This window comes from Hirundo rustica, chromosome W (genome assembly GCF_015227805.2).
Source record: "Hirundo rustica isolate bHirRus1 chromosome W, bHirRus1.pri.v3, whole genome shotgun sequence".
In the NCBI taxonomy this organism is placed as follows: Eukaryota; Metazoa; Chordata; class Aves; order Passeriformes; family Hirundinidae; genus Hirundo; species Hirundo rustica.
Window position 1 is genome coordinate 8,335,358 of NC_053487.1, and position 20,479 is coordinate 8,355,836.

The 20,479-nt window shown below is 45.6% G+C and overlaps 1 protein-coding gene across 1 annotated transcript in view; it reads left to right on the forward strand.

The window, feature by feature from the left end:
* LOC120764838 (transcription factor RFX3-like) overlaps positions 1-20,479 on the forward strand; it is a 278,652-nt gene that overhangs the window by 130,434 nt on the left and 127,739 nt on the right. Inside the window, exon 4 of the mRNA XM_040088916.2 lies at positions 17,163-17,412. Within this exon, the coding sequence (XP_039944850.1) occupies positions 17,163-17,412 (250 nt within the window). The remainder of the gene's footprint in view (positions 1-17,162; positions 17,413-20,479) is intronic.

A 20,479-nucleotide genomic window follows, 5' to 3' on the forward strand; every position in this document is an offset into this window, starting at 1 on the left:
CAACTGAGTCCATTTGTATTAAAAGATCTCGTATTTGACAGGACAAAAAAGAACACAAGCCAAACACTGGATATCATAGGGTGGCAATGGATCAGCATCAAGAGCTCGAAGCACCTGCATGACTTCAGTAGACCCCAGCCCATATTTTCCAACCTTATCCCGGAGCTCGCTCATGGCTTTCCACAATAAGGGTTTATGGGTGTTATGATTTGCTCCCTGAAGTACAGGGAAAACCTGATGGCCTCCTGGGGAGGCTGCTGCATCTGCTAAGTCCCATCCCGTGGACTCCGCAGGAACAGGGCCAGATGCCTGACTGGGGGGTACTTCACCATCACCCGATATCACAGTGGTCTCTACAGCAGCAGCAAGGCTAGAGAATTCATCTCTACCCTCCAGAGGGCGATGTGCCTAGTCACAATCGACCATCTCCTCCACCTTGTTCTTCACATAATCCCCAAATCGCGTGTGGTCCCTTGGACACACATTCACCTGACATGGGGGTAGACTCCACAAGTCGGTTGAGGAAGACTCACCAGCCTGGGACTCCCTGGTTCAGGAAGACACCAGCCTCATAATGGCCGTGTCTCCACCTGCACCAAAGGTGAACATTGCAGGGCTTGCACTTGACGGCACCACCCTCCTTGCCAGGGGCGTGTGCGATTCCAACGTGGGGCAGAGCAGGTCTGGCTAGGGGCCTCCCTCCCCCAGGATGAGGAGGGAGCGGCATGCAGGGAGGGGCATGGCCTGTGAAGCCATGGCTCTGTCTTGCGCCGCCACCGAAGGCTCAGGCAACCGAGGAGGGGATGAGGGAGTGGAGGAAGCCTCAGAGGTGACGGGACACAGCGCAGAGGGGGGCCCGGCCAGCGGACCCACAGCACCACCCAGCGCCCCTGTCAAAGGCCTCTCCGCCAGTGAGGGGGGGTCGCACGAGCAGCTCGGGGGGAAGAAGCCACGGGAGGGGCGGGGCTCAGGGCCGGGCCAGCCCTAGCGCTGTAAGCAGCACCACCCGCCATGCCCGGCGGGGCCGGCACAGGGAGGGGAGTGGACGGGACCTCCCCCAATAGAGTCCCACCTGAGGCACAGAAACCCATAGTGGGCGCTACCTGTTCCGGATGGAGCGAGACGGGAGGCCCACCCACTGGGACAGGGTCCAACAGGTCTATTAAAATGCCGTTTTTCTCCTCCAGAGCTGCAAGGCAATATTTCGTAACAATGCCACAGCTCGGACATTGTGCCGTCACCAAATCCGCATCCAGCAGAGCCGTGGGCAGGGCCCGCGATCCCCCTCCTCCCTCCAGTGCCAGGAAGGCTCAGGGAGAGAGAGACTGCCCCCCCGCTCTCCCACCTCCCAGGCTCAGGGAGGGGCAGAGTCGGCGCAGCCATCTCCACAGGACCATCAGAGACCCGCAGGTCCCCGCCCATCTGCTGGTCGTTCTAAACCAGCTTGCCGGGGGCCACATCCACCCCCGGGGAACCGATCCCATGATCAGGGAAGGGAACCTTCCCTCTCTCAGGGGCTTGGGGGCCAGGGAGAGCTCCATCTTGGCTTCCAAGAGAGGAAACTCCTCCCCCTCAGCCTCACTGTCCAAGCCAGACAGATTCCCTGCTGAGCTAGGAGAGGATGATGCACAACCTGCTATTAGAGAATAGCAGCATTTCTCTCGGTTTTTAGTTCCAAGTTTCAGGTGGTTTTAGAGTCTTTTTGCCCTCTGCAAAGCTCTGAGCCAGACGCAAGAAAGAGACGGAGTCTTCAGGTTCTGATTTTTCATGGTTGCATGCTTTGTTTATTGTTTCTTATCTTACAATTTTCTCAGTGCCCAACAAGGTCTGTGCAGCTGCTCGGGCATCTGGTGACTCCTCCCAGACTGGGCTGTTGCTATCTTTTATACTAATTGCTACGTGTTCTTTATTTATCATTGTTTGCCAATACCTATCACTTATACTAAATAGGTCATCCCTACTTTGACCCAATCTCTTGAAACTACTTTGTGCCACCATCACTGCAGAAAATGGAGTGAGGGAAGAAGAAAGAAGAAGCAGGAGACAATGCCCCAAATCCTCCATCTTGCTCCCATCCACTTCCATACTAAAACCCCAAACCTACTGTTTTCTCACCCTGTGATAAGCTAAACTACTATCTTTCACACTCTTGTGGCTTGCAATCCTTCCCGCAGTGCAGGAAGCCTTTCCCATGGGCTGAGATCAAAGCCAATGTCCCTCTGGGCTCTAGGCCAGGGTCCCAGACCCCTCTGTCCAGGTCTCTGACCCTCCAGGGCAGCCAGAGGAATGCCCTGGACTCCAACACATTTCCAAAACAGCATCAATTTCACCATGTCTGCATTGAATCCTGCAGACAGAGTCAGGATCATATATTCACCCAACTCGCCCCAAATCTCTGTAGAGAATGCTTTCTCAGGGCTACCGAAAAAAACGTGGTACTTTCCATAAAAATATAATCTCTGAAATTCATTCTCCGAAACAAAAACTTGCTTTTTTTCAATCAAGTTTAGCCAAAATTCAAAAACCACCATATCTGCTGCAGAAGACATAGAAGCTAGCATTTTTGAAGCTGTATGGGGGGTGTGGGGGGCTTACCCTCACGGGGGGCTTACCGTACCCCCCAGAAACACAGACTGCAGTTCCACACACAGGGTCACCAGATGTCGCTAGAGGACATGAAGAGAAAATGATACACACTCTCTGACTCCAAGAAAAAGACTGAAGAAGGAAAGACTTTATTGTTTACAAAGACCTTGCTTTTACAGGTTTTGAAGAATGACCAGGGATTGGAGAACAATGCTACCACCTCTCCATCCCACTGGCCAGGCTAGAAGTCCATCAGTTGACTCTGTTGAAAGGAATGTGGAAAACATGATGTTTACAGAACAGGCTGTGGGAAATTCAGTTACAGAGCTGTAAACATCTCACAAAAAACTCACATAATATGGCAACAGCTTCCCCAAGAGCAAGTACTGCCTGACCAACCTAGTGGCCTTCTATGATGGAGTGACTCCATCAGTGGATAAGGGAAGAGCTACAGATGTCATTTATTTGGACTTCTGTAATGATGCCTTTTCCCTGGCCCTAAAATCATGAGCCAGTCACAGGGTGATAAAAAGGGGTTGCCTTTATAAGGATCCTTTTGTGCACAATTTGCCAGGTGGAAAACACTAAAAATGCACACACAGCATAATATATATACAATTCTTATACATTTTGCAAATTAGCATATCTGACAAGAATCCCCAATTAGAAGCATAATTAGTGAGGTAATTCCCCCCAGTTCAACCCTTTTTTGAATTTCCCCTCCTCTCGATAGGGACTAAATTCTGTTTATGAAAATGTGTCTCTAAGAGCTGGTTTCAACCTCGATTCCCAGGAAGAACCAAGGTAGGAAAGAAGCCTTGGACCACCAGCTTGGAGCCTCTGGAATGTGATTTGTATTTCTGCCTATCAGGCTAAGGAAAAAATGCTGGAGCTAACTACAAATACAATAATAGGCTACAGAACTACAAATACATGTGTAAAGAATACAGAGAATATATTAAAATAAAGGCATAGAATTAATTTGGCATCAGTAAAGCTTATAACATGGTCCCCCAGATCCTTCTCTCTAAATTGAAGAGATGGATTAAATGGGTGGACTGTTAGGTGCATAAGGAATTGGTTGGACAGTTGCCTCCAAAGGGTAGTGATCAATGGCTCAGAGTCCTGATGGACATCAGTGACAAGTGGTATCCTTCAGGGGTCCATATTGGGACCAGTTTTATTTAGTATCTTCATCAATGGCATAGACAAAGGGATCAAGTACACCATCAGCAGAATTGCAGATGACACCAAGATGAATGGTGTAGTTGACACACCTGAAGAATAGGATGCCATCCAGAGGAATCTGGACAAGCTTGAGAACCAGGCCCATGAGAATCTCATAATATTTAACGAGACCAAGTGCTGGTGCTGTACCTGGGTCCAGGTGAACCCTGGTGTTAATATAGACTGGGGGATGAACTGATGGAGAGCAGCCCTGCTGAGAGGGACTTGAGGGTGATGGTAGATGAGAGACTGGACATGAGCTGGCAATGTGTGCTTGCAGCCCAGAAAGCCAACTATGTCTTTGGGCTGCATCAAAAGCAGCATGGCCAGAAAGTCAAGGGAGGTGATTCTGCCCCTTTACTCCACTCTGGTGAGACTGTTTTTGATCGAGTGAGAGTTTTGGTCAAGCCCTGCCTTAGGCTCAGATTTTTTGGCTGCAGCTCTACTTAAGTGACCTTCACCTAAATCACTCTGGCTCACAAGTTCTTAAGAATGGTCAATTAGGTCTATTGTAAAATTAGTTATTTATTGAATAGATATGAGGTATCAGACAAAAGGCCTTAAACATAGTTACTGCACAGTATAAACTAAAAGAACTACTAGTAGATTACATAAAACAGTGCATGACATAAAGGTACCTATATTACAGCTAGCAAAGAAATAGTATAGATTAGAAGTCAGTGTAACTTACTAGCAAATTGACAATAGTGTACAGTCCTTTCACTCAGCCACCAGGAGAGTAACTCAAAACTCATGGTAGGAGAAAATAGTAGGAGATGGGACTCCTCAGTGGTGGCAAATTCTTGCCTCAGAGACCACGGCCTGTCTCCCCTCCTATCCCAAGAGCGAGAGAGAGCTCGGAGCTGAGCCCAGCCCCTCAGCCCCAGCCAAAATCTCGAGGTATCTCTGCCCTTCCCAAGAGCAAAGCCCCTGGCTAAGGGGCTGCAACCATCTGCACCCTTTCCCCCCACCTTGGACACTTCTTTGTCTCTCTTAAGTACCGGTCATTAATATCTCTTAGCAACAAATGGGAGAAAATTCCCTGAAAGAGAAAGGAAAAAAAAGAAAAAAGCCAAACCTCCCACAAAGATTAACTGGTTAATGAGGCCCAAATGTTTAATAGTTGGAAAGAACTGTGTAAAATTGCTGCTGATCCTTTGACTTTTTTACTCCCCTACAAATACTTTCACAAATTGTAGTTCTAGATTAGTTTTTCCTTCTTTTTCATAATAACGCTGTAGATATTGCTGTCCAATTTAAAATTTCACTCTGCTGAACTAACTGAATGTCTTAAAATACAAATGAGCTCAGAATTTCAAGCTTCAGCCAGAGAATTTCAGTGAATTTGAAATCAAAGCAAAGCATTTATAGGACTCTTGTATATAGGACCCTCTTGGCTGACATTTTTTTGTTGTACTAAATGATCAAGCCCAATTTCGTGAATCAAAATACAGAGTTTTATTTCGAGACTTAAATTCAGTCTCTAACAGCCACAATTAAAAGGAACAGCGTCGAACCCCGGGTTTCGGCACTGGGTGAATGCAGAAACGGACTCTGATTGCTCTGAATCTACCCTGTTCACAAAGTGTGTCTCAAGCTTCTGGCTTTTATACAGTCTTTCGCTAAGGATGAAGAGCTACCTTGCTTCTCGTGTTCCTTTTTTGCTTCATCAGGTATTCATGTCCATGTCTCCAGTCAGTTGAACAGATTTCCTGTGGTGGAACAATATCTTGATTGCTTACTCCGGAGTGGTGTTTAGAGATGTAAAACTCAGCTGGAGCAGATAAGATACCCATCTGGTGTTGATCGCTGCGTCGTTAGCAGATTCATCTCCGGGGAGACACGTCTTATCTGGTCACTCCTTCCATTCACTGGGTAAACGAGTGTTCTGATGGCTTTCTGGCAGAAAACCTCCCTGTTTCTCAATCCTCCGTGTCCCCCCCTCACATTCTGCTTTTCAAACCCCAAGTACATTTTATATTTTACAAAGTTTACTTCAGACCGAACGTGAATTAACTTTATATTACATATCACAATCCCTCCCCTTCTATATAAACACATTTAATTCATGTTCCTGTTATTGCCTTTTTTTTTTCTTGACAAAAAAACCTCTTAACATAAACTTACTGAACAAAGAAACCCATCACATATTTCTTTAAAATTATCTTTTTAGTCATCCCATGCTTTTTCTGATGCATCACAATATTTCCTACACTCCTCTTCTTCTTTTATTCGGGCTTCGAATTTTGCCAAAACTTCTGCTGCCCTGGTTCTTTCCTCATTCAATTTCATGATTTTTGATATTTTACTGGCCTTGCCAAGGCCCCCTGTGGCTAATTCTGGATCAGTGGGTAACGCTGCAATTTGCATACCTTGTACTACCATGTGTATGAGTCGAATGAAACACGGTATTAGACATGGTAGAAAGATGACTCCTGCCACTGAACATAAAATGAAGAACCCCACTTTCTTCCACCAGGCCCCAGTCCCAAACAATTGGTCCCACCAGGAGGCTTGGAGGATCGAATTCCACTTTTGAACTGGGACATGTGCTACCTTCTTAATTTCGGCTGCTAGGCCTCTGATAGTTTCTCCATAATCATTTATTTCTATGCAACATTCTGATTCATTGAACTTCCCACAGACCCCTCCTTCCTCTGCTAGCAAATAGTCTAGGGCAATCCTATTCTGATAAACGAAAGCTCTCATTTGTGAGTGTTGCTGGGCCAGTAACTCTAATGCGTCCGAAGTGTGATTTGAGACTATTTCTACCACGGCTTGTTTTCTGAGTAATCTATTTAGTAAATAGACTGGGGTTCTGTAACCACAACTTCCATCCTGGGCCCAAGTTGCAGGGCCATAATATTCTATTATTCATTCAGCAGGCCATTCCTCGCTTCCCCATTTTTGGTTTCCTTCTGCATTCGGGAATTCTCTTTTTAATTCCCTTTTCTGTCTGTTTAGAGTTTCATATAGCGGAGCACCTAGTAGGTTGCTTTCTGATCGGGGTAGCGTGAAAAAGGAAGGTCTGATCATCCCTAAAGTGCAAGACCCCTTCCATCTGTGGGGTAGCTCGCTATAGGCCTTCTTCCCACATATCCAATAAATTCCACTTGGGGCTTCCATTTAATTTCTGTGCTTTCGGGCATTTCCCAAAAATCTTTTAGGTTCCCCAAGGATTGGTAGGGGTTGGCTCCAGCAAGTTTATTCCAGCATAACTTAATTTCGTTAATCCAATCACATTCTTTTCCTTTCTTTTTACTCCAATATCCTACATGTAGTTCAGGTTGCTAGATCTTAGTTTTGTTATTAGAATTGACAGCCAGGGTGGATATGCAAGGGGTATATCCCACTATTTCGGTATACTTATTTCCCTCTCTACTAATGCATATTGTCCCTATTATTCTTTGGTCTAAGATCCACCCTTCAGGCCGTGACATAGTTTTTATCATTTGATTGTCCCATTTTAGAAACTGTTCTGGAGCCAAACTCTCACCTTTCCAGGGCCATTTCCCTTCTGATTTTAGTCCCCCTCAAATCCAACAGTTTGACAGTCCTAATTCGGTGGCAATCTCCTGCATTAGTTATATAAAAAGATTTTTACTAGAGGCCGGCAAACCCCAATCACTATACTGTTTTTCTAATTGCTCGTATTGTTCACTCAATGTCCTTATTCTCTCTTGTTCCATCCTCTTTCTTTTCGCTTCTGACTCCCGTCTTTTCAATTCCTGGGCCACTTTCTGTATTTTGTTTTCTGGGTCCATCCCTTCCTCATTCTTGGAGAATCAGAAAGTTCCTTCTAGCTTCAAGCAAATCCTTTCATCATTCTCATTTAGCAGATCTAATATGATGGGCCCGCTGTTCAGGGAAACTGTATTAAGTTTCACATTATTCCCTACCCAATAGGTTTTTCCATTCATCATACGCATTCCTAATTTACTCTGATCATAACATAGTTTGTTCACTTGGAAATATGCCACAAAGGTGGATTATTTCTTGCCCCCAACCCACACTGTCTCATTACACTTATCACACATAGGGATTACGGGCATGTCGCTTATATCCCACTTTTTCCTAGATCTTGCCACCGGGTCATGGTATATGGTTCCTTCCTTTAACCTACATATTTTGAACCAACTTCCATTGTGATTACAAAGTCCCCTTTGCCGAATCCCTGGGCAATTAAAATGTACCCGAAAAGTTACATTCTGGCCCCAGGTAGGCTCTTTCTGAGTCTCTTTCAGGCACTGTCTTTCCTGCCCCATTTGTCCCTTAGGGCTGGGGAGGCCATCCATGCGGCACGCGACTAGGCTCAGGATCGTTAGGAATACCCATAGATGTACCCCTCTGCCTTTGCCTCCGCCCACCAGGTTGCCACCAGCGGCGAGGTAATCCATCTTCTCGGCAGCAAGGGTATTCTTCCGGGCCTCCATAGTCTGACCTGTTAGCATACCATCTTTTATAAGTGCTCCACCTGGCCAACTTTATTTGTGCTGCTCTACAGGGTACTTTGACCGCCCTCCTACACTTGATTGCTAAAGGTTCGGCTTTAGTATTTAGTTTCCCCCTTAACCCATCTCTGAATATTAGGAACCAGTCTGGAGAATCTAATTCTAATATACCCCTCTCGGTGGCAAGGACTAGAAAAAGTTCGTTAGCCGCCTCTCCTTCTCTAAACAGTTTTTACACAGGCCCCAAGGTCTGAACCCTCTGGAACAATGTGCTACCCAAATCTCATTACAATAACCACACTTAAAATGAATGAAGGGATTACAGGTACACCCGACTTGAAGACAACTTATCGTATGCCTGTCGGTCATTGAGTCTGTCTGTGGATTTTCAACTTCAGGTCTCCTGGCGATGAGGTTACTCTCCACTCTGGAGTGCTGTCTCGTTGTTCGACCTTCTTCACCCGGGAAGCGTGTGTCCAGCCTTTTTCCGCAGTCCTGACAGCAGTGTCTGTGGTCAGGAGGACGAGGAAAGGTGAAACTATACTTCCCTCTAGCCACCCCCCGGCTCTCGCTAGCTCAGTTATTCAGGGGTTTTAGGGAAATATATTTCCAGAGAGACAGAATAAAGATTTCAAAAGAGTGGCTCTCACCCCCAGGCTTCCGTCCAAGCTTTATTCTCGATGTGATGTTCCAGGAGGCCGAGGAGAGAGAAAGCGAACCAGGAAGAAACAGGGGTATATCTAGTTTTGGGCCAAGGAAAGATATTGGCTCTGAGCCAATAGGGTCAGGGGTATGTATGATAGGGAAAAAGGGTTTAACTACATGACACAGGCTTCAGGGGGATTCTGAGGAGAAAAACCATTCCTCAGAGGAACACAACAGAAAGGTCCTTCCCAATGAGGAGCTAATGGCGTTTCTCTCCACATCCTGATTAACACCTTGTCTCCTGGCTGGATTTTATGGATGGCAAATCCTAAGGGTGTACTCTGTGATATCAGCCCACGCTTTCGAAGTTCCTGTAAATTGTTATTAATTGATACAAGATAAGATTGTATCTGACAATCCTCAACCCGAGGGTGTCCCACTGGCATTCCATGTTCATATGGCATTCCATAAAGCATCTCAAAGGGAGATAACCCCATTCCTGAGTGGGGTTGAGTCTTGATGTTTAAAAGTGCAAGGGGGAGGCACTTCACCCATGACATTTTGGTCTCAAGCATAAGTTTTGATAATTGAGCTTTTAATGTTTGATTCATTCTTTCTACCCGTCCCGAACTCTGGGGATGCCAGGGCGTATGATATTCCCACTGGATTCCTAGGGCATTTGCCAAATGTTTTATGATTTTGGAGGTGAAGTGCGTCCCCTGATCTGAATTAATGTAGTCTGCAATCCCGTATCTTGGTATTATTTCCTCCAGTAGTTTCTTAGCAACCACTTGGGCGGTGGCCTGAGGACTAGGGAATGCTTCTACCCAGTGGGTTAGCTGATCTATTATTACCAACAAATATCGATGCCTCCCAATTTTAGGTAATTCAGTAAAATCTACCTGGATTCTTCCGAATGGGCGGTATGCTAAAGGACATCCCCCTGGGGATACCTGCCTGGTCCTAGATCTATTTATCTTCTGACATGTCATACATCCCTGGACCTCCTGTTTTGCTATTTCATAGATTCCCTTGCACCCAAAGAACTTCAAAAATTGTTCAGCCAGAGCTTGTGCTCCCCAATGGGTCTGCAAGTGCAGCCTTCTCAAGATTTTTCTAGCATAATTCTTTGTTATTAATTCTCTACCATCTGGTAATTTCCACTTCCCATCTTCTAATATCCCTCCTATCTTTTTGTAGTCCTCCACCTCCTTTTCAGAAGGACAGGGAGGGAATTCCTGGGTTTCACCTTCTCTGGTTTCTGGAACATTTAGGGTAAGGAGTGCTGCCCTCTTTGCCTCCTGATCTGCTAGATTGTTTCCTCTCGTTCTAAATTGCATTCCCATCTGATGCCCTTTTACGTATACTACTGATATAGCCTTGGGTTCCCTTATAGCCTCCAAAATTTGTTTTATTAAACTTTCATGTACTAGACCTTTCCCTTGGGTGTTTATTAGTCCCCTTTCTTCCCAAATTTTCCCAAATGTTTGAACCACTCCAAAGGCATATTTTGAATCTGTGTAAATGGTCCCTACCCTTCCTTTTAGTCCCTTTAGAGCCTGCAGGACTGCATATAGTTCACACGCTTGTGCTGACCAGGATGCACTTAAAGGCCCAGATTCTACTACTTTTCCTGTTTTTCCATCTATGACAGCATAGCCTGATTTCCTTTTCCCTTCTAAAACTTGGGCTGATCCATCCACGAACCATTTTTCCCCTTCCTCCAGCTTCTCTTCCTCTAAATCTTCCCTGATCTTGGTTTGGAGTTCTATTATTTCAGCGCAATTGTGGGTGAGCCCTTCCGAGGCTTCTCCAAAGAGGAACTCGGCTGGGTTTTTTGCTGTGGTTGTCCTTAGTTCTAATTCAGGCATGTGGATGAGTATGGCCTCGTATTTTAGAAGTCTAGCGTCTGTGAGCCATTTATCTGCTTTTTTGCTGTAAGATGGTCCTTACACTGTGTGGGGTATGTACTATTAATGGAGCCCCAAAGGTTATTTTCTTAGCCTCTTCCACCAGCAGGGCTACTGCCACAATTGCCTGTAGGCATGTGGGCCATCCCCTGCTCACCGGGTCTAGTAACTTGGAAACATAACCTACGGGTTTCTTGTCCCCTGCCCAATCTTGTGTTAATACTCCACGGGCTGTGTGGTTGCTAACATCTATGAACAACTGGAATTGCCTTTTTACATCAGGGAGACTCAATACAGGAGCTGCCATCAAGGCCTCCTTTAAGTATCTAAACTCCCGTTCATCTTGCTCGGTCCATTTCAACTTATCTGTGGTTAGTTTCTCATACAAAAACTTTACCTTCTCACTATAACCCTCTATCCACTGTCGGCAATATCCGAGGAGCCCCAGCAGCTGTCTCACCTGTCTCTTGTTTTGTGGGGGAGGTAATTCTATTATGCCAGCCACCCTCTCCTGGTCTAATCTCTTTTTCCCTTTTGTAATCCAATGTCCCAAATACTTTACCTCAGGCTCTGCAAACTGCAGTTTAGACTTTGAGACTTTTAGTCCCTTTTCTCCTAAGAAGTTTAGCAAAGATATGGTGCAGGCTTTCACATTCTTCTCCTCCTGTCCCACAATTAGCAGGTCGTCTACGTATTGCAAGATCTTAGTCCCCTCCTTCGGGGAAAATTGGCTCAATAATTGTTCTAATGCCTGACCAAACAGGTTAGGTGAGTCGACAAACCCCTGGGGAAGGGATGCCCATCTTAGCTGCTGCTTCCTATTTGTGTCTGGGTCTTCCCACTGAAAAGCAAAATAGTCTCGGCTCCCTTCTTCCAGTGGACAAGTCCAGAAAGCATCCTTTAGGTCTATTACACTATACCATATATCCTCTGGGGAAACCCGGTTCAAAAGGGTGTAATGGGTTTGCTACTACGGGGAACCGTGTCTTGTTTCTCTCATTTACAGCTCTTAAATCCTGAACTAACCGGTAACTCCCATCTGCTTTCCGTACAGCCAGGATAGCTGTGTTATGTCGGGACATGCATGGTTCCAGGATCCCCTTTGTTATTAAATCCTCTATTATGGGCTTTAATCCTCGCCTCCCCTCCAGGGAGATAGGGCATTGCCTCACCCTTATGGGGTCTTCTGGTCTCTCGATTTCGATCGAGATGGGTTCCATCTCCAGCCTCCCTGCTTCCCCTTAAATGTACCAAACCTTGGGGTTAATTTCCCTCTCATCCTCGAGGGTCAATTTATATAAACTCACTATCAATTTAGAATCTTTCACTATCAAATTAATTCCTAATGCAACCATCAGATCTCGGCCTAATAGGTTATAGTCAGCCTCTTCAACTAATAGCATATCTCCCAAGCAAATCTTATTCTCAGACTCAATTTCCACATCCCTGACTACGGGTACTTTAAAGGGTTCCCCTTTGGCCGCTATGACCATCATAGAATCTTTACTTATTGTACACCCTGGAGGCAATTGTTTAAATGTACTTTTCTCGGCCCCAGAGTCTACAAGGAAATCCAACTCCTTCCTTTCAGGTCCTATTTTAAGTTTTACCACAGGCTCTTTAGATGTTATGGACTCCAAAATAAAAAGCCCTCGACACCCCTAGTCCTCTTGGAACATTCTCTCATCCTTCATTCTCTTTTTGCAATCCCTCTTCAGATGTCCCTTCTTTTTGCAATAAAAACATTCGGGACCTTCCCCTTGGTTGTTAGGGGTTCTCCTTGGAGGGGGTGCTGGCTTTTTCAGTGGGGCCCTTTTCATGGTTTTTCCTAACTCATGAGGACAGTCCTGTTTCTGGGCTTCCCTAACTGCTGCCACCAACACCTTTGCCTGCATTTTCTGTTTCTCTTCATCTCTCCTCATGTATACTTTCTGAGCCTCTCTCAGCAATTCCTGCAAACTCTTTTCCTGCCAACCCTCAATTTTCTCTAGTTTCCTCCATATATCCTCCCACGATTTTGCCACGAATTGGGTTTTTAACAATACCTCCCCCACAGGGGAATTGGGATCTGTCCTGGAGTATACCTGGAGGCTTTTCCTCAGCCTTTCTAACCATTCAGTGGGAGTTTCATCCTTTCCCTGGCATTTTCCAAACACTTTGCTCAGGTTCTGCCCCCTTGCACCGCTTCCCTGATACCTTGGATTATTATGTTCCTCATATCAATCATACTTCTCCCGCCCTCTTCCATCTGAGCATTCCACCGGGGTTCCTGACTTGGCCATTTTTGGTCTCCCGGGGTGCTTTGGGGGTTTCGGCGTTCCCACTCCCTTATTCCCGCTTGCCTTATCATTTCCCTTTCTTCGGTGTTAAACAGTGACCTTAATATTGTGGTAAGATCCTCATATGAGTAGATGCTAGTGCCTAAACACTCATCCAATCTCTCTGAGACCCCTGAAGGATCGTCCATAAGTTTACCCATTTCCTATTTGAAAGCCCTCACATCGCCTGTATTAATTGGTATGTTTATGTATCCAATAATTCCTGGAGCAGTGGGCACCTCCCGTAAAGGGAAAAGGTTATTTCTCTCCCCCTCATTTTCATTTTCTATTTCATTTATCTTTTTTAGCTGCCGCCTGGTTCTCCTGGCAGGCAGGGTATACCCCGCTTCTTGCGGGTTCTGGAGGTGCCTGTGGAGCAGGGCTGAAGAAAGATGCCAATTCCAATTCAGGCGATGGGGTGGGGGATCGAGAAGCGGGGCTTGGGGCGTGGGAGGCTGGGCACCCTTCCAGAAGGGCTGGGGAACCGGCGTAGGTTCCAGCGGGGGAGGGAGCCCAGAGGGCAGGGATTGAGCCCCTGTTTGCAGGAGCTGCAGTCCCAGAGGAGGTGCTGGAACCCCTTGCAAAGGTGGGAGCCTGGGCCCTGGGGGTTCTGGAGGGGCAACTGGGTTCTGTGCAGGTTGGGGAGGCTGCATTAGTTACGGCAGGGGAAGATTGTCTAAAGGTTCCCATTTGTTACTCGGGGTTCCAGCGGGATTGTTAATTTTCACTGGAAAAAGTTTAGTATCTGCTCTTTCCCAAATCCTAGCATACTCGTACTCCTCCTTATTCCTTTTTCCTTTCACATAGCTGACCAAAGCATTACAAATCCATCTTTCAAAGGTCCCAAAGACAGGCCATATTACATGGTCCCGTACTTCAATTCCTCCCCAAATTTCCACACAACAATGTATCATTTTTTCCTTAGATTTCTTTCTCCGTGCAGGGCATTCCTCCCAATGTACTAATATCCACCCCAACGGGCTCTCAAGCAGAATTTCTGGAATGTCCTTTTCTCATCTTTTTGCGGATTTCTCCGTGGATTTTTCCTGGGCTTTACTCTTCCTTTGCCCCATTCTATAGTATCACCGGCTACTAACCCTAAGGGTGATCGGCCCCCTGGTTTTCCCCTAGTGATGAGCTCTCCCTTTTTCTTTTTCTCCCGGACCCTCTCCTGGTCCTAGGCTGAAAGGTTTACCAGTCCCGGAACTCCTGAGGATGTCCCTTCCCTTTCAGCCTTCCTGTGACCGACCCCCGAACTCCCCGAGTTTCGGGTTTTACGTGTGAGGTGTGTCTTTTACCCACGTAACTCTCGCTTCCCCCGCGACTGACCACACCCCTCACGGGGAAGTGGAACTGCGATCTTGGGGTCCCTCTCACTTTGTGATAAAATCACGTCTCACTCACACGCTCGGTCACTCCCACTCAACCACGCAATACTTACGATCCTTTTCTCGCGTGGATTCTTCGTGCACGTAGAGTTTTACGAGTTGTGTCTTCGCCGCGGCTGTGGAGGCCCTTTACCCTGGACCTCCCTGAGTTCCCCAAGAGCTCTGATCTCGCCTATCCTCCTTTTAATTGTGGCTTTTTTGGCTTAAGTTCGACTTGTGGTTTGATCGGTTCCACAGGGTCTCCCAGCTCTGCCAGATCACTGAAATTAGCGGGGCGCCTCGTGGCCAGAGACAGGGGTCCAAGGGTCCCGAGATCAGACCATCACATTGGGGTCACCAGATTGTAATAAATGATCAAGCCCAATTTCGTGAATCAAAATACAGAGTTTTATTTCGAGACTTAAATTCAGTCTCTAACAGCCACAATTAAAAGGAACAGCGTCAAACCCCGGGTTTCGGCACTGGGTGAACGCAGAAACGGACTCTGATTGCTCCGAATCTACCCTGTTCACAAAGTGTGTCTCAAGCTTCTGGCTTTTATACAGTCTTTCGCTAAGGATGAAGAGCTACCTTGCTTCTCGTGTTCCTTTTTTGCTTCATCAGGTATTCATGTCCATGTCTCCGGTCAGTTGAATAGATTTCCTGTGGTGGAACAATATCTTGATTGCTTACTCCGGAGTGGTGTTTAGAGATGTAAAACTCGGCTGGAGCAGATAAGATACCTATCTGGTGTTGATCGCTGCGTCGTTAGCAGGTTCATCTCCGGGGAGACACGTCTTATCTGGTCACTCCTTCCACTCACTGGGTAAACGAGTGTTCTGATGGCTTCCCGGCAGAAAACCTCCCTGTTTCTCAATCCTCCATGTCCCCCCCCTCACATTCCGCTTTTCAAACCCCAAGTACATTTTATATTTTACAAAGTTTACTTCAGACCGAATGTGAATTAACTTTATATTACATATCACATTTGTCATGTTTACAGTTTTGTAATGTACACAGTTGTGGTTCAACCTCAGCCAGCAACTAAGCACCACATAGCTGTTCATTGACTCCTCCCTCCCTGCAGTGGGATGAGGAAGAGAATTGGGAAAAATGGTTTGACAGTTGGACTTTACAATTGTTGAGGTTGACGGTTGGACTTGATCTTAAAGGTCTTTTCAACTTTGATGATTCTATGATTCAGTGATTCTATGAATAGTAAACCTCATGGGTTGAGATAAAGAAAGTTTACTAAGATAAAAAAGGAAGAGAAAAAAATAGAATATACAAAACAAATTATGCAAAATGCAATGGCTCACCACTTGCTGACTGATGCCTAGCCCATCCCTGAGCTGTGATTCCAGTCCCCTGGCGAACTCCTCCCAGTTTATATGCTGAGCATGACATCATAGAGTGTTAAGGGTTAGGAGGAGCCTTAAAGATCATCTAGTTCCAAACTCCCTGCCTTGGGCAGGGACATCTTCCATTAGACCAGGTTGCTTTAAGCCCCATCCAACCTGGCCTTGAACACTTCCAGGGATGGGGCATCTACAGCTTCTCTGGGCAACCTGTTCCGGTACCGCACCAGCCTCACAGTAAAGAATTTCTTTCTTATGTCTAACCTAAATTTCCCCTCTTTCAATTTGTACCCATTTACTCCTTGTCCTATCACTACAGTTCCTGATGAAGAGTCCCTCTCCAGCTTCCCTGTAGGTCCCTTCAGATACTGGAAGGTTACTATGAGGTCTTCATGCAACCTTCTCCAGGCTGAATAGCCCAAACTTTCTCAGCCTGTCTTTGTAGGGGAGGTGCTCCAGTCCTCTTATCAACTTCATGACCTTCCTCTGGACTTGCTCCAACAGTTCCATGTCCTTATGTTGGGGGCACCAGAACTGTACTCAGTACTCCAGATGGGATCTCACAAGAGATGAGTAGAGGGGGAGAATCACCTCCTTCAACCTGCTGCCAGTTCTTTTGATGCAGCCCAGGATGTGGTTTGCTTCCTGGGCTGTGAGCTCACATATGGAATATCCATTTTGTCAGTTTGGCTCAGCTGTCCTGGCTGTGCCTCCTCCAAGCTTCTTGTGCACCCCCAGCCTTCTTGCTGGCTGGACATGGGAAGCTGAAAAGTCCTTGACTTAGTATAAGCACTACATAGCAACAACTAAAACATCAGTGTTATCAACATTATTCTCATCCTAAACCCAAAACACATCACTGTACCAACTGCTAGGAAGAAAATTACTTTTATTACAGCTGAAAACAGTATACAAAATAAATGTTATATAAATAAAAGTCCAGCTTTGACTGGAGGATTTTAAAAATTACAACTGTTTTTTAAGTTACTGTATAATATATTAATACTTGAATGAGATCTTACTCTCATATCTTCAATTTTTCTCATACTTTTCTCCACTCATCTTCAGATGGGACTAAAACCATTTTCTGTCAAGTTAACTGAATACTTATTTTAACAGTGAGTCCAAGTTAATTACTTAGTACTTTGACATATGAAATGTTATTTTGTGTAGATGCGGGGATTTTTTGCCAATCCTGTTAAGTTTGGTTATAGCAACTGTACACTCTTTTCTACAATGATGTTTCCATCACTTAATTCAAATAAATAACTACTACTTCTTTTATTTTCTTTTCCTGAAGTCGAACAACTTATCCTTACACGGAAACCCAGATGTATAGCCAAAACACTGGGGGAAATTACTTCGAAGGAAGTTCTTCACAGGCAACTACAGTGGTCTCCTCTCATAGTATGGTGGGCACCGGAGGGATTCAGATGGGTGTTGCAGGAGGACAGCTCATTAGCAACTCAGGAGGGACCTATCTGATTGGCAATTCAATGGAAAATTCTGGTCATTCAGTGACTCATACAACACGGGCCTCCCCAGCTACAGTAAGTACTTCAGAACTATGTTAAATCTTTGGGGATATTTTTTAATCGCTATGATGTTCTGGCATGCTGGCATGTTTCTGTAGCAAAAAGCATATTATGTTGGCAGAATCAGTAATACATGGCTTTGTCTTGCAAATATTTACATTTAGTTTAACTCTGTACATGTAAATAGTATAGTGCTGTCATGGTTTAATCCCAGCTGGCAACTAAGCACCACACAGACACTCACTCTCACCTAGTGGGATGGGGGAGAGAATTAGGAGAATAAAAAGGAGAAAACTCATGGGTTGGCATAAAAACAGTTTAATAATTTTAAAATGGAAACAATAGTGATAATACTGACCTGAATAAAAATTAAAAGGAAAAGAAAAAAAACCCAAATAGAATGCAAATAAAATCCAAAAAAGACAAGTGATGCAAATGAAAGCAGTTGCTCACCAACCGACTAAGTCAGTCCAGCAGCCCAATCAGTCCCTGAGCAATGCCCCCCCTGCCAACGTCTCCCCTAGTTTTATTGCTGAGTGTGACATCATATGGTATGGAATATCCCTTTGGTCAGTTAGGGTTAGCTATCCCAGACGTGTTCCCTCCCGACTTCTTGTCTATCCCCAGCCTACTCACTGGTGGGGCAGCGTGAGAAGAAGAAAAGGCCTTGACTCTGGGTAAGCCCTGCTCAGCAGTAACTGAAACATCCCTGTGTTAGCAACACTTTTTTCAGCACAAATCCAAAACACAGCCCCATACCAGCTACTGTGAAGAAAATTAACTCTAGCCCAGCCAAAAACAGTGCAGTTCACTGGGGATGCTTGCATACATAAGAATGTGGATGAAACTGAAAATCTGGCTACAACCTCCTTTCAGGTAGTTGTAAAGAGTGATAAGGTCCACCCTGAGCATCCTCTTCTCCAGGCTAAACAACCTTAGCTCCATCAGCCCCACTTTTCATATGGCTTACTCTCCAGACCTGTCACCAACTTCCTTGTCCTTCTCTGCACCTCAATGTCTTTCTTGTAGTGAGGGGCCAGAAACCGAACGCAGTATGGGCAGGGACATCTTACGCTAGATCAGGTTGTTCAAAGACCTGACCAACCTGACCTTGAACACTTCCAGGTATGGGGCATCCACAACTTCTCTGTGCAACCTGTTTCAGTGTCTCACCACTCTCATTGTAAGCAGTTTCCTATGTCTGATCAAAACCTATCCTCTTTCAGTGTTCAATCATTGCCCCTTGTCCTACTGCTACAGGCCCTACTAGAAATTTTGTCCCTGTCTTTCTTATAAGCCCTCTAAGTATTGAAAGACTACCTAGAGCCTTCTCTTCTCCAGGCTGAACATCCCCAACTCTCTCAGTCTTTCCTCATAGGAGAGGTGTTCCAGCCTCCTAATCATCTTTGTGTCCCTCCTCTGGAACCACTCTAACAAGTTTTGCTTGTGCTGGGGACCTCAGAGCTGAATGCAGTACTCTAAGTGGGGTCTCACTGAAGAGAAGTAGGGAAGGAGAATCACCTCATTTGACCTACTGTCCATGTTTCTTTTCATTCAACCCAGGATGCAATTTTCTTTCTGTGCTGCAAGTGCACATTGCCAGCTCATGGCCAATTCTTTGTCCACCAGTGCATCCCCAAGTCCTTCTCCTCAGAGTTGCTCACAATCTGTTTATTCCCCAGTCTGTATTGCTACTGGAGATTGCTCTGACCCAGGTGCAGTACTTTGCACTTGACCTTGGGGAACTTAATGAGATTTGCATGGGCCCACTCCTCAAGACTGTCAAGGTCCCTCTGGATGCTACATAGCAAACCAACTGAATCACTCAGTTTGGTGTCATCTGGAATCTTGCTGAGGGTTCACTCAATCCCACTGTATGTTATGTTGATGAAGATATTAAACAGTATTGGTCCCAGTATGAACCCCAGAGAGACACCACTAGTCACTGATCTCCATTTGGACATGGAGCCATTGACTGTAACTCTTCAGACATGGCCATCCAGTTTCTTATCCATCTAACAGTCCATTGATCAAACCCATATCTCTCCAATTTAGTGGCCAGAATGCTTTGGGGGACCATTTGAAAAGCCTTACAGAAGTCCAGGGAGATGACATCCATAGCTCTTGCCTTTTCCACTGATGCAGTCACTCCATTGTAGAAGACCACTAGATTAGTCAGACATGATTTGCCTTTGGTGAAGTCATGTTGGCTGTATCTCTAATCACCTCCTTGTTTTCCATGCTTTGACATATGCAGAATCACGGAATGGGTAAGTTGGAAGGGTCCACTGGAGGTTGACTAGTCCAACCTCTCTGCTCAAGCAAGGGCCCTAGAATACATTATTTAGGATTGTATCCAGACAGTTCTTGACTATCTCCAGGGAAGGAGACTCCACAATCTCTCTGGGCAACCTGTTCCAACGGTCAGTCACCTGCACAGTAAAGTTCTTCCTAATGTTCAGTTGGAACTTTCTGTGTTCCAGTTTCTGCCTGTTGATTCTCATCTTATTGCTCGGCACTACCAAGCAGAGCCTGGCCCCATCCTCTTGGCACCCTCCCTTTCGATACTTATATACATTGATAAGATCCCCTCAGTCATCTCTTCTCCAAACTGAACAGGCCCAGCTTCCTGAGCATTTACTCATAAGTGAGTTGCTCTAGTCCTCTAATCATCTTTATAGCCCTCCACGGGACTTGGTTGAGGATCTCCATGTCTTTCTCGTACTGAGGAGCCCAGAACTGGACATAGCACTACAGATGTGTGTCGCTATTGTATTAGGGACGGTGATAATAACGACACACGACTGTCCGATATCAGAAGGCAAGAGAGCAAATCTTTATTTTACAGTGTCCTTTTTATAGACAGTTCTGAGGAAATAAGACATGATTGGCCATCAAACCAACACTTTACCATCATTGGCCACTCAGAGACAACACCCCTTGAACAGACTTACAGGTAAACAGCAAGTTGGACAAACAACACCTGCTAGGACCAAAACAACACCTGTGAGGACTGTTTTGGTTCCTCCTTACAATTTCTCAGGCCAGAGTGGGAAAGTTATGTGACTTGGTTTCCTACAGG